General features: G+C 37.3%; 1 protein-coding gene across 1 annotated transcript; it reads left to right on the top strand.

The window, feature by feature from the left end:
- Nucleotides 1-17469: 17469 nt before the first annotated feature.
- On the top strand, nt 17470-24248 carry LOC136854476 (uncharacterized). The gene is made up of 6 exons (XM_067130779.1): nt 17470-17837; nt 20054-20196; nt 20786-20995; nt 21624-21857; nt 22405-22660; nt 23249-24248. Exons 1-6 carry the CDS (start codon nt 17775-17777, stop codon nt 23474-23476), a joined length of 1134 nt encoding a protein of 377 aa, XP_066986880.1. The 5' UTR covers nt 17470-17774; the 3' UTR covers nt 23477-24248.
- The last annotated feature ends 48 nt before the right edge of the window (nt 24249-24296 follow it).

Here is a 24296-nt window from a genome sequence, read left to right as displayed (position 1 = left end):
TTTTCCTCTCGGAAATACTACATAAGCTATTCTTGTATTTTATCATTTACTGGAAATAAACTTTTTTGTTTTATGACGTGGGCTGTTTTATTTCTTTTTTTTTATTGTTCCTGAAGGTGGAAACTTTAATATGATGTTGATGAAAAAGGTGTCTTAGAAATGTATGTATATATATCTATCTATCTATATATATATATATATATATATATATATATATATATATATATATATATATATATATATATATATATATTCATATATAAATATATATATATATATATATATATATATATATATATATATATATATATATATATATATATATCTTATATATATAATGTATATATATATTTATGCTCTTTGAACCTAAGTTGAGACCCACGGGTTCGATCCCGGAAGGGATCAGGAGAGAAAATCAGGTCCCTTCCCTAAGTAATGCATTGTTGGTCAATTATGGTGGGAGATAGGTATGCTTCTCCAATAAGACCCGTGGGTTCGATCCCGGATGGGGTCGGAAGAGAAAATCAGGTCACTTAACCAAGTAATGCATCGTTAGTCAACTATGGTGGGCTTCATACTTGATAAAGACGGGTATGAACACATTCTCCTTTGGTGAAATGTGTATCAGCATCTGCTGGGCTTAAGATAAAGGGTATGGGGCTAGCAATCTCATCCCCAAAAGATTTGCTGAGACACCAGAAGGCTGTATACCATGCAAAAAGTCTGTGTAGTAGAAAATAACTTTAAAGTTTATAAAAGTTTCTCTGTCTGGAAGTATATATATAAAGATTAGTGAACAAACAAATGGATCTCAAAAGTGTAATCTTGAAATGGGGAGATATCTGTTTGAAGTGAAGTCTATCATTGCTCGATGGAGTGAGTACTTTGAAGACTAGCTGATTATTCAGGATAGAAAAGGTTATTGTAAGGTTTAGAACCCTCGTGAAAATGAATTTTCAGGATACAGGAGGGTAATTAAAAGTCTGGAGTAAAGAAAGATACCATTACTTGATGAGAATGTAAGTGGAATGCTGTGGTACGGTGGAAATAGCGTGATTGAATGGCTGACAAGGCTTTGTAAGGTACAGGATGCTTGTAAATCTCCAGATCATACTCTTTGTAGAGGACAGTTCCTCATTTCCAAATTAAAATTTTCAAAAACCATTCATCATTCCCATCGAGAAACCGCTACGCAGGACCACGAAAATTAGAAAATAAACACCACGCAAACGATCATTTCTTTATTTTTAATAGAAAAAACCCTAACATCTACTTTGTTGTTGATTTATCACATCGCAGAAAGAAACATATCTGCGGAAAACGCAGACAGACATACAGACAGACACAACACGAAAACTATAAACAAAGGATTCGTTGTCTAGGCGAGCAAGCCGCTGGTCTTGGCCCAGTCTGCCATGCGTCTGAACTGGGCCCGGTCCCTCTGGATGGCGTCGCGGAAGGCGTTGATGTGGCGCTGGGCCGGGCAGTTGCACTGGAACCTCTGGGCGGCCAGTTCTGGAAGGAATCCTGGAATGCGAGAAGGGGTGGTTAGTTCTGTGGGGGATCTTGGAATCAAAGAGTAAGTGGTACTAGAATTCAGCTATTTCTGGAAGGATTCTTGGAATGAAAGAAGATAATTTAGCTAGTTCTGGAAGGAATCCTGGAATGCTAGAAGGGGTGGTATGAGAATTTGGCTAGTTCTGGAAGGGTCTTGTAATGAAGGAGGAAGTGGTATGAGAATTTAGTTATGTTCTGGAAGGATTCTGAGAATTAAAGAGTAAGTGGTATGAGAATTTGGCTAGTTCTGGAAGGAATCCCGAAACCAAAGACAAAGTGGTATTAGATTTCAACTACTTCCGGAAGGAATAGACATTTCTGGAGGGAATCTTGGAATGAAGGAGGAAAACATAGCTATTTCTGGAGGGAATCTTGGAATGAAGGAGAAAAACATAGCTATTTCTGGAGGGAATCTTGGAATGAAAGAGGAAAAAATAGCTATTTCTGGAAGGAATCTTAGAGACAAAGAGTAAGTGGTACTGGATTTAAGCTATTTCTGGAATCAGTCTTGGAATAAGGGCGTAAGTGGTATGAGAACTTATCTATCACCAGAAGAAAAAATAAAATGAAGGTATGAGATTTTATCTATTTCTGAAAAGAATCCTGGAATAGGAGAGGGAGGATAGAAGAGGACTGTTTCTGGAAATGTAATTTTGAATAATTCTGGAAAGCATTCTGGAACCAAACAAAGAAGGATGCCGGAATTTTACTAATTCTTGAAGCATTCATGAAATTAGAATTTACTTTTTAATTCTTAGAGGATACGAGAATCTAGATAATTCTGGAATAAGTTTTAGAATGAAAAGGCGAAGGAAATCAAGAATCAACTCATTCTGGAGAGGAATCTTGGAACTACGAGAGGGCAGTGTGACGTTTTGACTAATTATTTCATCAGTCCTAGAACGCTCTGGTGAGGACATCTTGTTTTCACTTCTTTTAACACAACAGAAACACTTGCGCATGCGTAAACTCACTTCTGACGTCACTGGTGAGGGGGTGGCATGTTCCGCCGGCTGTCTTGCCTTCGATCAGGCAATCCACGACTGCAGGAACATTGGAGAGCAACCCTTTGACCTCCTCGTCTGATACGTCGGGGATTTTAAGTCTCTGGCTGCTGCAGACACCCACGACCAACAGGACGAGCAAGAACTTCATGATGAACCTGAAAGAAGAAGAAGAGTTTGTTGACAGAGGTCGTGGGACTGTGAAGTAAACAAGAAGAAGAAGAGGAAGAGTTTGTTGACAGAGGTCGTGAGACTATGAGATAAACAAGAAGAAGAAGAAGAGTTTGTTGACAGAGGTCGTGGGACTGTAAGGTAAACAAGAAGAAGAAGAGTTTGTTGACAGAGGTCGTGGGACTGTGAGATAAACAAGAAGAAGAAGAAGCGTTTGTTGACAAAGGTCGTGGGACTGTAAGGTAAACAAGAAGAAGAAGAAGAGGAGATTGTTGACAGAGGTCGTGGGACTGTGAGATAAACAAGAAGAAGAAACATAGTTTGTTGATAATGTGCAACTGAAGCTCGTAATTATCCTTCACCTCAGTATTTCAACATTTTAAACAGCTTGCAGCTCGTTCTTGTTAACTTCAAGCTGTAACGAATGTTTAAAAAAACTAAGGTGCAGGATAATAAAGTACTTATTTGCACCTTATTTAGATTGGACGACCCGATTCCAAACGGAAAACCAAGTTTATACGTTTCTTGACGAAACAGAATCAACAGGCAGTCTCCTGTCATCTAAATCGCAAAATAATTACTTTTTCTACTTATAACTAGTTTATTTCTTCATAATATTGCGCCACGAATTTTACGCTTTTAATATGATCTCATCGAAGTTTATCTACTCTTGGACAATAACAAAGCATTTTGTGTCGAATAACAACAAAGTATATCTCCGCTCTTTTGTCATCTTTCAGCATCGACCGGTGAAACTTGACATCGAGTTCCGTCTGTATTTGAGTAATACATCAAAAACACACTACAACAAACAAGATTGATTTAAAAATACAATATACTTCGTATATTGGCCACTTGGCTCTAAATTTGCCAGGAGAGATTCGAGCTACAACACGAAACAATCACGAATTCAAGACGTCAGAACGAAACCACTCCGAACTCCGGAATCCCACAGATACTCACAAGAAGACGGGTGATCTCTTTCTCTCTCTCTCAAGAATCGCAACAGAAGACCGAGTGACGCTATGGACCGAACGGCCGTACTTTAAGTACCCCTGGCGAGACTCTCTCTCTCTCTCTCTCTCTCTCTCTCTCTCTCTCTCTCTCTAATGTAACGTCTCAAGGTCGACCACAATTTAGGGACCATACGGAAGGCCCTTGCCACCAGCTCACGACGCGGAATCAGGCTCCCGGGGAGGAATTGTATAGGAAGGAACTCGATTCCTAGACTCCCATTGTTTCTCTGGCAAGGGTCCCTCCTCCTCCCCCCCTCCTCCGTACTCCCCCCCTCCCCCACTACGGGCGTAGAGGAGGTAAGATGGGGGCGATCAGTGCACAGATGGGTGGAAAGGGAGCCAACTTGTAGCCTGTTAAGGAACTATAAAGGTTCAGGAAGCGATTGAAGAAGTTATCCACCAGGCTCAATCGTTCCCGCGCGGAAGTTTTGGGTTTTCGGGTAAAAACATCTTTGAAAGAGCACGCGTATTGTGCGCGCGCACGCGCGTACATCTCTATATGTAGTTAGTATCATTGCATGTTCATGTGCGTACGTATGTAGAATGCACGTGAATCCTTTGATATATATATATATATATATATATATATATATATATATATATATATATATATATATATATATATATATAATAAAATGGTTAATCTTCTAAGATAATAATAATAATAATAATATTTCTAAAGACTAGTGTTGGAAAATGGAGTTCATTATACCAAAGAGAGAAAGACTTATGCAAGTAATTCAGACACTTCTTCTCCTTCCATCTTACTGTCCTCAACTGCTCTGAGGTCTTCCTCCTGTTACGCCTTTCAGACCTTTTACTGTCAGTTTCCGTTTCAGCGCTGAATGACCTCGTAGGTCCCCGTGCTTGGCCTCTGGCCTAAATTCTATATTCAGTTCAATGAATAGTCCACTTGGCCCTGCTCCTGAATGCTCTGAGTGTAAATTAATGAGGACAATCAAACACTTATTGTGGGAATGGCCAAAGTACAATCAGCAGTGACTGCCAGTTTTGGTGATAAATCGATCAGTGAAAGTTTGTCAGAAACTTCAGCCGTAAACTTTTTGAAAGAATGTCATTTAAGAGACAAAAGCTAAAAAAACAAGTAAAAATTGTGCCTGAGTTTCTTCGGCGCAATCGACTTTTCTGTACAGCGTATAATGCTGCGTAAAACTCTCAGCCACGGCCCATGAAACACTCAGCAGCGGCTCTTGAAACATTCAGCCACGGCCCGGTGGCGGCATTTGTTGTTGGCACCTATAGCGGTGCCAGACGCACGATCATGGGTAAATTTAACCTTCAATAAAATAAAAACTACTGAGGCTAGGGGCTGCAAGTTGGTATGTTTGATGATTGGAGGGTGGATGATCAGCATACCAATTTGCAGCCCTCTAGCCTCAGTAGTTTTTAAGATCTGAGGTCGGACAGAAAAAGTGCGGACAGAAAAAGTGCGGACAGAAAAAGTGCGGACGGACAAACAAACAGCCGTCTCAATAGTTTTCTTTCAAAGAAAACTAAAAATATAAGTAAAAACAAATCCTTCGGGTCAGCCCTGATAATCAGCTTAAGTGGTCTGGTAAAACTGTATCGATAACAAAAAAATGAAATAGGAAGATTTTAACATCATAAGAAGGTTTTAAAATCAAGATCTGGGAAATTGGGCCACTTTTTACGCTGGCCACCCAAGTGGGTCCTCTTTCAAACAAGTGACCCCCAACAGTTTGAAGTTCATGGTCTCTCAAAGCATAAGCAAGTTTCTTCGGCGCGGTCGAGTTTTCTGTACAGCGTATAATCAAGGCCACCGGAAATAGAGCCGTCTTTCGGTGGTCTCGCTTTAATGCTGTATGAGCCGCGGTCCATGAAACTTTAACCACGGCCCGGTGGTGGCCTAACCTATGTCGTTGCCAGAAGCACGATTATGGCTAACCTTAACCTTAAATAAAATAAAAACTACTGAGGCTAGAGGGCTGCAATTTGGTATGTTTGATGATTGGAGGGTGGATGATCAACATATTAATTTGCAGCCCCCTAGCCTCTGTAGTTTTGAAGATCTGAGGGCGGACAGAAAAAGTCCGGACAGGAAAAAGTCCGGACAGAATATGTCCGGACGGACAGACAAAGCCGGCACAACAGTTTTCTTTTCTGAATATTAAAAGCTGTAACGATAAAAGCTTTCCCTTAAAACTCAGTACCTTCTAAGCGTGACAGTTTGCCAAGAAGAATTTTACCAACTGAACAGAGACAAATTTCATTCTTTTCTTTAAATCTTCAGCTAAAAACCCTTATGGATTGAATCAACAGGGAGAGAGAGAGAGAGAGAGAGAGAGAGAGAGAGAGAGAGAGAGAGAGAGAGAGAGAGAGAGAGAGAAAAGACAAGATAATGAATAAATAAACATGAGGAAACAAAAAAAAAAAAAGTATACACTGAAATTCAGGAGACGTCAGCAGCAGACGAGAGAATGACTTTGCTCCTCGCTTAAATATCAGGAGACCAGAAAATCCCACGAGAAATTCGAACGTTTCAGTCGTAGCCAAAATAAATCTCTTGGTGAAATGAGTAGTATTAAACCTGATACTGGTAAACGGCACACTTGTTGCAGCCGCAGCAGATACCTGCCTAGTTTAAGGAGCAAAATCAGCCTGGTCAGGTAAGGCAGAGTTCAGTGACTGTTCGCTCTCTTCCGGATGATTTTTTTTTTATAAATCCGAATATTTTAATCATAAATCTTTAGGATCAAACTTCCCTTCAAAAACTTTGACAGGTTAATAAAGGAAGATTAATCCCTACCTTTTTAAGGACACTGGGAAAGGAACAAGAAACTGAACATTATAAACAAACAAAGATTAATCCCCGCCTTCTGTAAGACATTAAAAAAAGGAGACGAAGAAACGAAACACTAGGAAAATGAAGAGACCTTGAGTGGACCCTTATAAGCGCTGGAACGTCAGTGTTCAGGTGAATCAGTTTGAAGGTTGATTATCTTCCTCTTATTGTGTTTTAGGTGGTTTTAGTTTTAATGAATTTCGCCCCTTTGCTGAATTTAACCTGTGTGGGTCATTTGGTAGCGCCCTCGCCTTTTAATTGAATGGCCTGGGTTCGATCCCGATGGAGTCGGAAATTTATATATATGTGTGTGTGTGTGTGTTTGTATGTATAAAATAGACCCTCTCTCTCTCTCTCTCTCTCTATATATATATATATATATATATATATATATATATATATATATATATATATATATATATATATATATATATATATATATACATACATACATATATATTCAATTCAACACGGGAACGCTATCACCCATATTGCACACTGAGACACCCATCTCTCTCTCTCTCTCTCTCTCTCTCTCTCTCTCTCTCTCTCTCTCTCTCTCTCTCTCCCTGTAACCCACCACCACAGGTGACGAATCCGCTGACGAATCTGCGCTTAATCACCCACCAGAGCAACAGAGGCCCCCTAAAATTTTCGGCCCACCAGCGGGCCGAGCCATTTCCTCTTCCTGAACCTCGCTGCAACCTTGCATTCTTTTTAAGATGCAACTCCGTCAGTTGCCTAGTCCCTAAGCCGTCCTCTGTGTCCGTACTCTTTGCTCTTGATGTTTCTTTGGGATTATGGATGGGTTCGTAATATCTGGAAAAAAAATATTTGGAATATTTCCTGATTTGAAAGAGGAATATTTTTTTATCCGCCGGATTTAGATGGGGCTTTTGTGTGTTTTTAACTGCACGGTTTTGTTTTAAATTCTTTTCTGAGGAAAATAAACGTTGAGACTGTGAGAGAGAGAGAGAGAGAGAGAGAGAGAGAGAGAGAGAGAGAGAGAGATGGGTTTTGTAGGCCTATTCGCGTGCTATGAATTAAAACGACTGGCGTGTGAGCGTGCCAACATTAAATCGAAGATCGAAAAGAACCTCAAAAGAAATGAATATTTATCTATCCAGCCTACATTATGAGTCTTTAAGCCTTTATAAACTTCTACCTTACAATGAGAGAGACTTTTAGGAGGAGGAAAGCGAATAACAAAATACTGATTAACTCTGATGTTCAAGATTCCCTCACCAAATGTAAGAAGACCGTTCTGGCGGCGTCGAAAAAGACGCACGAACGAGAACTGGATTACCTTTTGAATGTTTATTTATCTGTCTGTTTCTCTCTGTCTGTCTGTCTGTGTGTCTGTCACTCAGTGATCCATCTCTTAGTATTACTGATGGATTTTGATTCAGTTCTTCATAGGTCGGGTGTGGGCCAAGAAAGAGTTCATTGATGTTTTTGGACAGGTCAGAATCTCCATAGATATATTAAGCCCACCACAGGGGCCATTGACTTGAAATTCAAGCTTCCAGAGAATAGGGTGTACATTTCAAAGCTGTAACAGAAGGTAAGAGAAAGAAGAGATAAGTTATTAGAAAGAAAAATAAACAAATTAGCAAACAAAGACATCAAATGTAAGAAAATCATAAAATATAAGGTGGACCGCATGAACTTTCGAGGTTCCATTCGCCCGGCATCCTCAGGGAGACTGTTCCACAGACCACAGGTGTGAGGACTATAGGATATAACGAAGAGTGAGTTGATGTTGTTGTATCTCCTCTAAGTCTGTAGGATATAGAACAGATCTTCACATGCCACAGGTTCTCTCTGTGTGATTTCAGCTCTTTTATTCCACAACTTTTCTAAATACAGCAATTCTTCTAATTTGTCAACTAGATTGGGGAGAGAGCTTTCAAGAACTTCAACGCGATTAACGATTCCTATGATTAATCAACTAAGGGACATTTTGCGGGAAAAGAGCTTTTCAAGAATCTTCGACGCAATTAAGGATTCTTCTGATTTATCAACTAAGGAAGAATTGGGAAAGAGCCTTCAAGAATCTCCCTCTGATTCATCAACCAAGGAACGCTGGAGAGAAAGCTTTCAAGAATCTTCAACGCGGTTAACGATCCTTATCAACAAAAGAAGATCTGGGGAAAACGCTTTCGAGATTCTTAAGCGCATTTATCACAAGCAGACATTGTTATCGAGCTGATTCCTCGACAGCGTCTGGACGAGTCCTGACGTCCTTGAACAAAGCAATGAGAAGAAGCGGAGTCCAGTCCCCTACGGTACCCGAGTAACGCGCCGAGGCCTCAGACGTCACTGGGAAGCAATAATTAACGAATTCCAGGATGTGTTCAGAGGTTGCAAGTCAGCTTCTCGCGTTTAGATCATTGTTTTTGTAGCTTTTATTCTATGTTGATTGTTTGTGTGTTGATTTTTAATGCTTCAGCCGCAAGAGTATAATGACTTTGAAGGTTTGCCATTGAGGAAAGAATCGCAATGTTTTTGGTTAGTATTGATATCACGGACTGCGCCCACTTACCTGATTTGGACGCTTGGAAGTTTTCCAAAGGTATATTAGATCGTATCTTCTTTGTATGTATGTATATAGACATATGCATATGTATACATATATATATACATATATATGCATATATATGCATGTATATATATATGTATATATATATACGTGGCTATTTGTTAGTTGATAAAAGCTCTGTTCATTCGTTATTCCTTTTTTCATGAGATAACAACAATTCATATGTCATATCTCATTTCCCTAATTAAAATAAAAAAAAATTTAATCGATATCACCTTACAAAGAGAGCTAAAAAGATACCAAAAAATATAAAAATAAAAAAAAAATTCAGGAAACAAATGAAACTAAATTCTAGGTTAGAAGACATAGACAACGCGAGAAAGAACGGCTTATAAAATCAAAGAAAAAAAAATATATTAAGGTCACAACTATTCCGCAATAAACGATCAGGAGAACACTGGCTGCTATGACCCCACCTTTTTTTTTTTCGTCTTAGAATTTGGTCTGCTGGTATTCCAAGTTTTTACGCCGAAACTCAATTTCTCTCTCTCTCTCTCTCTCTCTCTCTCTCTCTCTCTCTCTCTCTCTCTCTCTCTCTCTCTCTCTCTCTCTGGGAGGTCTTGTCTACACACGGTGTGATTATTGACGAGGAAGAGAGAGAGAGAGAGAGAGAGAGAGAGAGAGAGAGAGAGAGAGAGAGAGAGAGAGAGAGAGAGAGAGAGAAACATTCAGAGTATAGAAATATTTCCTGTATGTATATATATATATATATATATATATATATATATATATATATATATATATATATATATATGTATATGTATATATATGTATGTATATATATATATACATTTATACATACATACACAGACACACACACACACATATATACACATTAAGAAACAAGATTGACTTTTAAAATCACATGCACACGACTCTTTCTCAAAAAACAAATTACAGGAAATGACACGAACAAGAAAACATGATTTACGAAAAAAGGAAATGGCATATCTCGACATTACGCAACAGTGTGCAAAAACTTTTTATTTTTATTTTATATATATAATTTTTTCTTTTAAAACGTTACTACCAGGAAGAACCCTGAGAACAGTCTACCTACCCTAACCCGGCCCCCCCACCACCCCTCGACCCCTTTACCTGTGATAATTACAGGTTATGTAAATGTGTTTTAGTCCTGATTCTCATACGAAAACAAAAGAGTGTTGGGAGAAACATTACTAGCGCCAGGTAGGAACAGAGTTCCCCAAAAAGTGGTTTCAACGTTGTGTTTTTATTATTTTTTATTATTATTATTATTATTATTATTATTATTATTATTATTATTATTATTATTATATTATTATTTTATTATTATTATTATTATTATTATTATTATTATTATTATTATTATTATTATTAAAGGGCATACGTATGTAAAACAAGGGAAATTATTATTATTATTATTATTATTATTATTATTATTATTATTATTATTATTATTATTATTATTATTATTATTATTATTATTATAAATATGGAGGGTTCGAGTCAAGAAGGGCATACGTATGTAAAACAACTGCCAAAGAAAATTATTATTATTATTATTATTATTATTATTATTATTATTATTATTACTCAGACCATAATTAAGTTCCTCTGAGGCTGAAGAAATCCTCCGTAGGGGTAGGTAGTCCTTTTGAGCCTGAAAATAAACCAGCGGTCGAATGCAACATAGAGTTTAGGCCACAGGCCAAGCGCTGGGACCTACTAGGTCATTCAGCGCTGGAAAGAAAACTGAGAGTGGGTAGGTTTGATTAAAAGGCGTAACAGGATGAAAGCCTCGCAGTTGCACTCTGAATGAATTTTTAGGAATGTGCGGATAGGAGGAAGAAAGATAATATGAATGGAGGTACAGTAAAAGGAACGAAAGGGGTTGCAGCTAGGGGCCGAAGGGACGCTGCAAAGAACCTTTAGTAATGCCTACAGTGTACCCCATGAGGTGTACTGACGGCACTAACTCCCACCTTTAGGGGTCAACCCAGTGGTAACATAACAGCACTTCGGAATAATCTTAACAATCCCAGGGTCAAAAAAAAACTCTCAGATGCCCCAGGGCACGTTTGTCCTTGAAGCCACGGAGGCAGGTATCACGAATTTCCTCCCCGGGGTGGGGGGGCCCACAGGGATGGGTTAAATATATGGGTCTTGTATTTTTTAACATGGCTTTTATGCAAATTCGGATTTAGTTGTCTAGGGTGAGTGATTATGGAACAAGTAGTTGTTTCTTTTGTATATTATTATTATTATTATTATTATTATTATTATTATTATTATTATTATTATTATTATTGGTAAAATATCCATAATGATACCATTGTAAATATATAATGAAAGTATATTTTTACACTAACATCATTGTTAATTTATTCACCAGTATAGTGACTCGTTTGATTACGAGATCTTTATAAATTATTATTATTATTATTATTATTATTATTATTATTATTATTATTATTATTATTATTATTATTATTATTATTATTATTGGGTAATCACACTTTCAGTTAGAGGAACCATATTGCCACAAACAAAAAGAATTATGAGAAAAAATAGACAAAGTTCAATAAACAAAGATTAGCTCATTGCTTCAGTAAAACTTTTCTTCAGTATATAGAATGTATCACGTGTTCATTTAGGCCTATGTATCCACAGGGATGATACGTGATCACTTCAAGATTAATAATTCTTTCAGCGTCGAAAAAAGGAATAGGAAAGAAAATACCTTTTTTCTAATTACCTTTTTTTATAATAAACTTCCATACCATACCTAGAAGGTGGTAAATATCTGCTCCATTAAATCAGCAAGGTTAAAAGTAACATTAAGTCTGGTCACTTTTTGGAGAGGTGACCAACCAGCAACAGAAAAAGTCCAGTGCTCGTTCGTCATTTGATTAAATGTTAAAATGGGGCATTGCATTGTTAAAAACTGGTAAAAAGGTGAGGAATTTATCAGATTTCCTCTTCAGTCGTTGTCTGGGAGTTATGTACGTAAAAGGTGAGTCTAGGTATAGGCCTGTAGGATTAACTTCTGTAGGCCTAAACGTTTTCTTATCACAGATTTACTGTAATTATTATTAGGTCAGAATTGATCAAAGAATTTATAAAGTAACTTTTTTGAGATTTTCAGTCAAAGACAATTGCAAAGTTTAAATCAAAATTTGTGACTCAAGTTTTTAAAATGATACAATTATTAGTTTCAGTTTGGTAGCATATCTATCTGAAGATATCTAGAAATCTCGCATATATTCTCCTTTAATTTTAATCATTTACTTATCTTTTTATCTATTTATTTATTCATTTGTTAATTTGTTTTTTTTTCTAATAACTGATCTCTTTTTTCTGTATTTCCATTTACCTTCTGTTACTTCTTTCTAATGAACACCAGATTCTTTGGAAGCTTGAATTCCAAGCCAATGGCCCCTTTGGTGGGTTTGTTCGATATGAATAGGGTTCATCTTCTGAATAATAACAACGATAATAATTTTATCTTGAATATGAATAATTTCTCTGTCAACTTTGACATAATTAGGATGTATGAATTAAAAATTCCTTGCACACAAGGACTAGATTTACTCAAGGAAAAATTGGTAACAATGAACAAACGTCTCAGCAGTTTCAAAAAATTACAAATCAGCAAAAAATTAATCATGGACTTCCTCCCCCCCATTTATTGGCATTTTCCATTGATGCACCGACCGCCACCCCTACAGGCAGAGCCTTCTGCAGCAGGCTGTCCAGACGACAGGGTGTAAACATAGACCGAACTGCCCTTAGTCTGCCGCCACTGACACACCAGCTGCACGCACAGCGAGTCATCGGTCACAGCCTTGGACGAATAAGCGGCGCTGTTTCCAGTGACCTTCCGACACTGGTCGTCCAACGTGAAGATGTCTCCAGGTAATTTGTTAGACAAGGTTATAGCGTCAACAGAAGTCTTCTCCCACAGGCAAGCTGCCTGTGCAGAAGCCAGGTAGCTTTTCATCAGCGTCTGCGAACAAGTTGAGAAGAACAGCTTGTTAGATTTGCCTGGTACATAGCTCATGATGTAGCCATCTTCCCAAGGGCACCTCTCAGCTCCGTCCACTCCGTCGTGGGGCGCGCCGAGAGTGTGAGCAACCTCGTGGGCAGCTGTCAAGACGCCTGAATAAATGGCACCGACATCTTCACCCATCGCAGTGTTGAAAGACCTCTGCATTTCAGCTGAGATCAGGCAGGCAGCCCCTTGCCAAGCCAGCCCAGCTAGGCCGTCCTGAACAACACCAGAGTCAACCGTGGCCATGTTCCTTCCTGTCATCAGATAAGCTATGTCATACTTAGGCAGTTGAGCCCTCTTTGTATAGAGCCAGTCACCAAGAGAGTCTAGAGTTCCTTCCCCTGAAATATAATCTTTTAACAGGAGATTGTTTGTGATGAAAGGTTCATCAGCTGAGCTGTTCATGATCAGGGCACCTGCCAGTCTAAGTCCAATCTGGGGGTCTTTCAGCCCTGCATACCTCTGATTGACAGCATTCCAAAAGACAGCTAAATAATCTTGGATTTTGGCATGATCTCCCAAAAGTGAAGAGATGTTACTATCCACTATCACGTAGATCTCTGGATAAACCACGCCATCTCCTTTGAGATCAGAAGTAACATTCCTAGTCTCAATCAGATTTTCTGGCACTTTCATGTAGTCCGCAGTCACATTCCACGATTTGGGAAATGACTGGAAATAAGGCTGGTAGACTACATGAGTTCCATCAGGGTTAGGTCTAAAGGCAATGCTTGGTGTTATAAAACCATCTACTGTGTTCCCCTCCACCAGAAGTGAGGCCTGCAAAGCTGTATCCTGATACACACAGTTAGGTCTACCAACTCTTACATCTTCTATGACTACATGACCCTCTTGGCTTCGGGTGGCTCGCTGCATTCTGAAATCCCCCGCTAGAACAGAAGTCGCAGGCAGAAGGCGAAGGTTGTATTCTTCGCCAAGGGCTCTCACCTTGAGATCTATGGCATCGGAGAAAAGGCGGTTCCTCGATATCTGAACTTGAGCTCGGTCCTCTTCTGTCATGAGTCCTTTGATAACTGAGCCATCGCTGTAAGCCACTAGGAAGAGGGTGATCAGAGCTGCTGTTCCCTGCATGATGCCTTGCTTTGCTAATGTCGCTTGGTGGACACACCAGTACCCCTTTTATAGTCATAGTAGGACTCATTTCCCTTTCACTTAATTGTTAGTTACAAGTGTTCTCGACTTTAGGCCTACTACTGTTTGCCACATCATGATCTTTTGCTATTAGTGTTTTAGGCCTTAGTAGATAATTAGTTGCTATTAGAGACAGAGGCCTACCAACCTTTGAAAATTGGCCAAATGTACATAAACAGCTTTGATTCAGTTTAGGATTTTTTCAGTAAAGAAATAAGGCACCAGTAAGATGCCAAGGGTAACATCTATGAAAGCTGATTTCAGGCCTTAACATTTTTAATTCAATGAAAATTCATAACAAAAACAGCACCGACTGAGGACAGTAGGCTATACACAAAGGGATGAACTAACATTAGATGGAGAAAGGAATAATGAGATTGAATCTTTCAAATATTCAGGGGTAATGATATACAGTACAGGCTCTCTTGAGAAGGAATTTAGTGAAATAATGAAAAAATTCAGTCAAACAATGTGCAGCCATGAGTGAGATTTGGAAACCAAAAAAATGAAATTGCTTCTGAAGGCAAGATTGTACATAAGTCTAGTACAACTGTATTGTTATCCAGGCACGATTTATGATATGACAGTGATACTACATCTAAAAGATTTATTCGATTTGAGAATGGAATAGAATGGAATATGAAATTTAGGCCAATGGCCAATCGATGGGAGGTCATTCACCGCTGAAAGAGAAACTGAAAATAAAAATGCTTTAAAGGCGTAACAGGAGGAAAATCATAAGACCATATTATAACAAACTCAAATTATATTTGGCAATAATCATCTACAGAGAAAATTGCGGAGTCGAAATCAACTCCAATTAAGAAAATTAAGAAGTTAATGACTGTCATTTAGTTAATATAACCGGAAATACTCAACCAAAAATCACAGCTAATTAAACTAGAAGTGACTCAGTAGGCTGATGGACATTTAGGTCTAAAATTTGTAGTAAATTTTTTTATGTGATGTTGACTCATACGTGTTGACATGTTGGATACTTAAGCATACGTACATTACACTATATGTATATATGTGTGTGTGTGTGTGTGTGTGTGTGTGTGTGTGTGTGTGTGTGTGTGTGTGTGTGTGTGTGTGTGTAGCCTATTCCAAGATGACGATAAAGTTGGCTCTGAAAGATGTGACAATGTCTCCAACATCATCTTGGTCTTAAACGTGTTGATGACTGTGCAGAATAGGAAGCAAGTCACACATTTGATGCCAATATAATCAAGATAATTATAAGAAGCTTCTTCAATGATTAATTCCTCCATTATCGTCCTCGTTGTGTACATAAAATGGTTCACAAGACCTAAAATAAACGACATGGAAGTTGCAGAACTCCTCAGTCAAAGGCCTGAATTGAATAAGGTTTTCTCTGCAAATTTGGGTATTTTATTAATCATTTTTTGTATAAATATTTTCATGAAGAAGTATTTTATTGCTTAATAAAATAGAATTTGCTTACATCCTTATCTTACAGAAACGGAATTGCGTTTAATCATAATTAAATATGCACTTCACAAGGTTTTAAATATCAAAGTTACTCCTAATATTAAAACTATAGAAAATATATCATGGTCTATTTAAAGAAAACGTAATTTATATGTAATGTATATGTATATAATACATACTGTATATATAAATGTAAACGTTTTGCTATACAATTCCAAAAAGCCATTAAGATTTTCATATAAAACACTTACAATAAAAGAGAAAGCAAGGTAAACATATAAGAAAATATCAATAAATGTAATAACAATCAAATATCTTAAAATATTAATAAATCTTATATATTAGTAGAGGCTCTGCGTTCAGTCCTAGCTTAAAAAATTCCTTATTCAAGATAAATGGGTTATTATCCATTAACAGTTAAAGCATACGCTTCGTTTAAAATGACTCTTTGTTCGTTAAAAGGAAACGGCTTATCTTAACACAACTGTCAGTAAAGGAAATTTCTAAAAAATAGTAATTATTAATGAAATAATCCATATGGACTAGTCAGGCTCAGAGCTCGAAAAACTAGAGTTAAAAGTATTGTCTAAAATTACTCGGTGAAGGTGAAAACATTAATAAGAATACGAAAATATGCAATGAATTAGCTTTTTCAATATCAATTATGGGTGGTAATACCCCTTAACCATATGGAGGGGGGGCTGGGATTACAGTACAGCTGATAATGAACGAATTTACTGTGGAAAAAAAGTAACAAATGTTTTTAAATATAAGACCGAACAAATCCTCAGTTTTCACAACAGAAAGTGTGCAATGAAATTTGTTTATAGATAAACATTAACGATTCACAGCTTTCGTATCAGGAATGTAAATAATGATAAATTATAATAAAATTCATAGAGGTTAAAATATCTAGGCCTATGAATGCAGCGGTTGCAACATGTAGCTTTACCGCAAGTTCCCGTAGGCCTAAGTAATGCTTTTTGTCAATTTAATTACTTACCATTGAATTATTAATCGTACGAGGTAGGCTTTCATCTTTAAATAGGTGTTGCTTTAAAAATCGTTTACTTATATATATATATATATATATATATATATATATATATATATATATATATATATATATATATATATATATATATATATATATATGGCTCCTTTCTGTAGGCTTATGCAAAGCTTTTCATCGATTTAATTACTTACCATTGAATTATTAACCATGCGATGTACATCTCTAAATAGGTATTGTTGTAAATATCGTTTATCAATATATATTTTTCGCGCCTTCCCGTAGGCCTATGCAAAGCTTTTCATTAATTTAATTACTGAACCATTGAATTATTAACAATGCGATGTACGTTTCTAAAAAGGTATTGTTTTAAATAAACGTTTATTAATATTTTTTTTTTTCAGCTCAGGCACGAAAACGACCAAACTATACTTAGCATTTCTCCATTGTTCCCGTAACTGCCTACCATCTAAAAGCCCCAGCCCCCCAACCCCAGCCCCCTTGGAGAACCCTCCCCTACATTATGCTATCTGCATTGGTCACGATTTAACGAACCACGTTGATAAGGACGAGATTCCTTTCGTAAAAAAACGCGAAAAACGACCGTATAGGTGTTTGGGGAACAGCTTTCACTCGTTCGGTCGTTACCTTGAATGGATAAGAATGGTTGAATGCGGGGTGGTTCAGAGGGGGACCTGAATTGGTGGGGGCCAACGTAGTCTTCGTCACTGCTTTCAAATTCGGCAGTTTTCAGTAGACTGCTGAACTAGGAAAGGTTTGGTTGTGCTTAAAGTGTATTTTTAACCGTTAAACGTATTTTAAACCGTTAATTCTAATATAAAAAGAAAGCTTGGAGTCTATTTTACTTTGTGGTGAATTAGAAACGGAATAAATAACCAAATTTGGGGATTATCAAACATCGACATATTCTGCGCCATTATCAACGTGACAATGACGAGCGCGGTTATGGATACCGAGGTTTCAACAGGACGTAAGAATGTTTTTGAAGCAAAGGTAAGTCTTGAAATATTTACACCCGTTCCTCTTTGTAGAATATATCGTTCCGTAGCTAAAAGAGTAGGCTTGTGTTTTAAGAGTTAGGATTATGTCTGGGGTTTAAAGGATTAAGTTTTACAGTGAAGTTATTGTAGCCTTTGTTGTGGATATATATCTCGGCGTTGAGCCATATGGTTCGGTTCGTATCATTCCTTTTATTAACAAATAACAGAACACAAGTAGTTACTTTTATTAACAAATAACAGAACACATATGGTTACTGTCTTGAGTGAACAAGTAGGCCTGTTAAGATCAGTTGAGGGCTGTGCATTGGGATTTGCAGATATGAACGGACTTTTTATATTTTTTAATATCAGGATATGCTCCTTTGACCTTATGGCAGGGAACATGGCGCTTCAAGTACATACTCCAAAAACCATTACAATATTAAGTTCTGTCTTTTAAGTTTGGTAATGGTTATTACTGGGACAAATTTTAACTTGTCTGGGGCAGCTTGCAGGCTACAACATGACCGTAGACTCCCCCCCCCCCAACCTTCCCCCATACACATAAACCGTCGCCAGAAATTAAACCGTTTATGGCTTATTAAAGATAACCAATGAACTGTTAACTGATAAATCTGGCCCGCTCGTTAGGACTTCCAATTTAGACTAGTTTGATCACTAGTGTGTATGCCTAGGTCTAACTTTTTTTTTTTCTTTTAAATCTGGCTGACCACTTTCTCAACGCAACTGATTTCAGAGCTATCCCAAGCATAAAATAAAACTTGGGATGAGAGCCCAAGTTTTCAGTTTTTTAACTCTTAAAAATAATCACCAGCCCGATGTTATCTCTGGAGACTCGTCTAGGGATAGTCTGGATTTCAACGAGGTTTTGTGTCATGAGCAGTGATTCGTTCAAGTTCACTTTCACCAGCAATGATTAACTTAACCTGACATATTTTTGTTTAATGTCGGTAGTTATGTTTTTAGGCCCATAAATGTTATTGTCTGGTTAATTTTTCATGTGTATGCCGGTATCCCATAAAATTATGAACGCTTAATATATTTGATTTATAATCGACAAGAATACAATTTTGTGTGAGAATTGAAATTGTTACTTCAGTTATTTAAAATTTTGACTTCATTGAAGTTCTCATTTCTTGAATATTGTCCATTTTCTTATGAAAAATCAATTTATTGGAAATTATAAAACCAAAATATATCTAACTATAACCTTATGACACACTTTTTGAAACTTGTAACTGTCATCCAACCAAATGAATTTTAACTTGTACCGGTAAGAAAACCTACTGTCATTTTAAACCGTTATAACAGCCGTAAGATTAGACTAAAACCGCTAAGCACGTGAGCGCCTGCCCCTCTCTCTCTCTCTCTCTCTCTCTCTCTCTCTCTCTCTCTCTCTCTCTCTCTCTCTCTCTCTCTCTCTGGAATAAACAACCTAATGTATCTTTTACAGAATGCTTTTTATGGATTTTCTAAAAGCTTTAATAAAACACAATGTGTGGTCATGAAAGAGCTTTCCATGAGAAACTTTTAATTAAAAGAAATCAGTTATATTTAGTAGATATAATTAAGTGGCAGTTGTAAGTACTTTACAGCGGTCTTTACTAATTTTGCCCAATTTCATATAACATATTGACAAGATGTTTCTCAAGCTCGCCAGCGCTTAAGGACAGGAGACAGTTAAGCTGTAGCCTGTTAGGTTATTTTCACATTGCTATTATCATAGTACACTGGTTTTAGCAATGTTTTATCAGTGCAAGCTTTAGCTTCAGGAAGTCATCTTACACCGTTGATGTGGGCTGGGATTAACTTAATAAAAACCATTAGGAAGTAACAATCATTGTCATAAGCTTTTTAAGTCTAGTTTTCCTAGAGACTATTGTTCTTTCTGCCAGGAAGTCTTGTACGTGACCTAATGTGGGGCCTTCACAATATTCCATGGTCTTTCCCTTTTCATCCCGCTACTTCCAAAGATAACTGCTTATTCATCGTTAGGCCTAGATCTCATCATCAGCCCAACTTTTGTCAATGTATGGGATCTGGGTCAAGTTTCCACCGCAAAGTCCTTAGACCTATCATCTGTGACTTGTGATTTGATCTAGTGAATTGTGCATTCCGAAAGTTATTCTTGGCATTTGCCGTCAGCCTACAGTATTAGTTAGTTTAGCTATCATAAGTGGAGGTAATAAACATTTCCTTTGTACTCAGGACAATGGCGGTTACAAGTGCCAGAAGTGCGACGAATGTTGCCTCTTAAAGGATCTCCAAGGACGAGGGTCCGAGAGACCTTCAGATTGCCTCTATCCATTGTACCCTCCACCTCCATGGTTCGACAAAGAGAAATTCAGAAGGTAAGACCATTTTTGTTAAATGCAGTACCAAGCTAGATAAATCAGGTAAGTCAGGATTAGTTTACCACAGGTTTGGAGAGGCGGGTAAGGTCATGTATGGATGGTATGCTAAGTAGGCCTACGTGAAGGGGTGTGCCCTAGTTAGAGGAATTTATTAAATCTCCTTTTTACGGGATTTACTAAATATTGGAAATGAGATTGCTGTAAGCACGTGTATAAACGTTGTTTTGTTGTATATATTTAAGGCAAAAATGCTTGTCTACTTCACAAAGGGTTCATGTATAGTGACAGTCGGTTGAACTTGGGCCGAATGATTTTGCTCAGACGTTTTTGTAGGCAAATTCGGTCTTAACTTGTAGCCGGTTTAGGGTAGTTCTCAGTGGAGCAGAACTAGTGCAGTTTTGCTAGAGCAAGTGTTGCTCAGTGAATTGTCTGGAAGTTTAGACAGAAGTTAGTCTGTTAGACAAAAAATGGGGTTTATGATTAAAATTTTCTGAATTTTCTGAATGACAGTTCTTGTTTATTAGCCACTAGATAATGGCTTTTAACTCTTAGTAATTAGAATATTCCTATATTCCTATCTCGACAGAGGTCAGCTGTGGTTCCATCGCAACTTCCTGTGCATCATAGTGAGTAACCTGGTAGGACTACTGTGTCTCTTGAGTTGCGAAACGATTTTGAAGGTTTTGGCCTATACCAAAAGGTCGTATGATACTGGCAAAGCGTTCAAGAGGTACCTCCACACTATTAATCATGTCAGGCTGTGGTATTCCCAAGATGTCTTCGACCCTAGTACTAGGTGAGTACTGTTAACTGTACATGATGTCAATTTCAGACCATCTTCTTTATAATTGAATAGAAATTGGTCTGCATACATACAGCCTACTTGAATGTGTACAATGATCTCTTGTAATTCTATAGAAAATTTTTTCAGATTATTTTCTGTGAGGTTTCATTGATCTGTATACGTAATACCACAAACTTTGTCTACAACTGACGCATGTTTACAGTGATCTTCTGTATAAATAAGTATCCACTAAAACCACTATAGGAAACTCTTAGATGCTGAGTACTTCATATGATTATCTTGCGACAAAACACTTAGGTTAATGAAACCTAAACTGTGCTCAGTTTGTGTAGATAGACTTACCTGCCCTAATGTAAATAGTCCTAGAGGATAAAATCAACAATTTGTAAATTAAGAGGAAATATTGATTAGCAGCACAGGAAGCCTCGTTTATCAATATATGTATCTCTGTGCTTCAGTGTCTAATTCTGTCTGGACTCTATAACACTTGAATAGACACAACTCTTGAATAGACACAACTTAACATATACACATGCAATATATCTAACATGACTGATATCTACCAATGTATGTCTTAGAATGTATACCTGCTTAATCTTGTATTAAATATTTTTCTCAGGGCATCAAAATCAATCCAGTTAGTGAGACGGATACACTTGGTTTCTCACGCGAATGCCAGGAAAGCTCACATAGCCATGCCCTCCCAGACAGACATGGTCGTGACCCAGTGGGCATTCTTCGGTCTGGCCTTGACTCACGGGCAGCAGTTGGGCTTGAAAGGCAGCATACAAGACGAAGAAGCTCTGATTCACTTCTGGAGAACTATCGGGTATCTTATGGGTATAGAAGACAGGTACGTTTTAATACAGAAATTAATTTTGTCCCCAGTCGAACAGTAAAGTCCTTTTTCAAAACAGAATTCGAACTTTGCACAGCAAACTAAGTTTAAAGGATAGTTCACAAGTAGAATGATAATGCACTTTGTAACAGTCCCTACTAATGCAATTCCCAGCTTGCATCCTCTCTAAATTTGTCTGATAACTTATGACAAGACAAATAAGTAGGTATCCATCACTGATCAAAATTAACTATGTAAACAAGCTGCAAGTTTTATTTTACTAAACTTTTGGTTTTCTTCTGTAGCTATTAGTAATCTAGCAGAGAAGTAGGCTATACCCTGGTAACTTCAATTTTTCAAGTTTTTACTCTTACTTTTAGTCTTGTAGTATCATTTATAGGTTGGATTGGTGTTTTTTATAAGTTTTAGTTAATTTAATTCAGTTTGAGTTACTTTTACTTTTCAATCTGGATTTAAAGTAGTTTTTATGACTGCTGCCATATTTTTCTTCACTGATGTAACCCCAACGTAGTGAAAATCAGCTTAGTCTCCCACTCTACAGGTACAACCTAGCTGTTGGGACTGCGGACGAAGTGAAGAACAATTGTCACACCATTCTTCACCAGATAATAGTCCCATCAATGGAGACTCCTCCAGACGGTTTCAAACCAATGTCAGACGCCCTACTGGATGGTGTTCACATTATGGTCCCTCCTGTGGATCCTATGGCCTTCATGAGTTTTACAGGGAGTCTCCTGGGACTGCAGGAGAATGAGGAAAGTCTCCCACTGTATTCGAGGTTTATTTTCAGTCTAATGGTGAGTCTTGCCTTGACCAGTGATTTTTGAAGAGATTTAAGATTGAGCTTGACGGAAGGGGCCTTTTCAGTAAAACATTTTCATGGTTGTAGGGAGAAATTTGCTTTGAAAGTATGGAAGACTTACTGTGATATTGAGAGGCTACGGAGAACTGAGTATTCTGTATTTGAGACTTGAGCTATCAAAGAATTTTGTGACAATATTAGTTCTTTGTGACCACCATTGCTGAAACAGTTTTTCTACATCAAAATAGCAAGACCCGTGGATTAACAATGAGCTTTACATTAATATACAAAACCGGAATTAAATCTCAGGCTGAAGTTTAAGTAATAATCAAGGAACTGAACACTAATTGGTGACAGGCCTTTCTGTAAAGCTAACGTTAATACGGTATCATTAAGGTGCCTAGAATCTTTGGTATTTCCTTGTACGAATTCACAAGGTGTAAACCATTCAATAGCTAGTGTAATTCAGTCTCAATGTCTTGAGAGATGAAGAATAAAAATGTTTGTACTTTGACACTTCAGAATAAAGTTTTGACATAAACCTTCTATAAGGAAAGACGCCATGAATTTAATTTCTTTCCAGATGTTAAACTTCAACACTTGGCTCCACATCCCAGTACTCGGTGACATCCTGTTAGGTATAGAGAACGGACTACTCGGCCTAGCCCTATTCCTCTGCAATGCCCTACCAGTGGGTCCTGCAAGTTTCTCCGTGACTGAGAAAGTCAGTAGGACGTGTCAAGAGCTCCTTCGTTACGTGGTGAAGGTCATTAAGGATATTTTGGGGGTCCTGAGGATTCATAGGTCTTAGTGTATACGGATATCCTATGGATCTTGGTAAATGTATTGTACAGAGGTTCTATACTGCTGTAGTTACGAAATAGTATAGATTATTTTATAGTTCCTAATGGTGATATTTTACTCAACGCTCGATTCATTGACTGCATGGCTGTGATAAATTTTCTATTTAATATTGGACGGATTTCAAATTACTGTATTTTTAATGCAACTTAAACCGTACATGGTTGTAATCTTCGTGTTATTGTAATTTAATGCAACTTAAACCGTGCATGGTTGTAATCTAATTTTTTAACTTAAAAATTTATTTAAATTGACAGTTCGGTCATGGTTGGTTCCTTGACCTCGATGACAAACCTTGACTGAAATATTTTAGTATTTATGTATAGAAGACAATGAAGTATTTGTATATTTCATATAAGATGACATGGATTTAATTTTGCTAACTTAAGTTTGTAAATATATTATGTAGTTCATCTGTAATAAAAGTGCATAGGAGTGCTTAGTACAAAGACAAGCTTATTGTATGTTATCTATAGTGGACATGGTGTACTGTCACACTTCATTTATAAAAAAATAAGTTATTGATGTATGCCCTGTATAAAGAAGAAAGTATTTAAATAATTATTCAGGAGTTGGGTAGTATTGCATATTTTAGTCTTAATAAACCAAAGATTATTCCAACCCAACCAAAGATTACTGGTATACATTCTCGTTCTGTAAGTTAAGTCATAACCAGATCTAATACAGTGTGCACGAGTTAAAAATAAAATTTAATTTTTGTACACCTCTCTCTTTGTAACCTTCCAAACTGTTGTTCTGAAACTTAAGTT

The sequence above is a fragment of the Macrobrachium rosenbergii genome, chromosome 29, assembly GCF_040412425.1.
Source record: "Macrobrachium rosenbergii isolate ZJJX-2024 chromosome 29, ASM4041242v1, whole genome shotgun sequence".
Classification (NCBI taxonomy): Eukaryota; Metazoa; Arthropoda; class Malacostraca; order Decapoda; family Palaemonidae; genus Macrobrachium; species Macrobrachium rosenbergii.
Note: the sequence above shows the minus strand (reverse complement) of the source record. Positions and strands in the feature narration are given on the sequence as shown.

Excerpts from the sequence above, each read along its gene's own strand:
- LOC136854476 (XM_067130779.1), top strand. The coding sequence starts at position 17,775 with ATGACGAGCGCGGTTATGGATACCGAGGTTTCAACAGGACGTAAGAAT. Across the intron at positions 17,838-20,053 it reads AGAATGTTTTTGAAGCAAAG|GACAATGGCGGTTACAAGTG; the intron begins GTAAGTCTTGAA and ends CTTTGTACTCAG. Across the intron at positions 20,996-21,623 it reads GTCTTCGACCCTAGTACTAG|GGCATCAAAATCAATCCAGT; the intron begins GTGAGTACTGTT and ends TATTTTTCTCAG.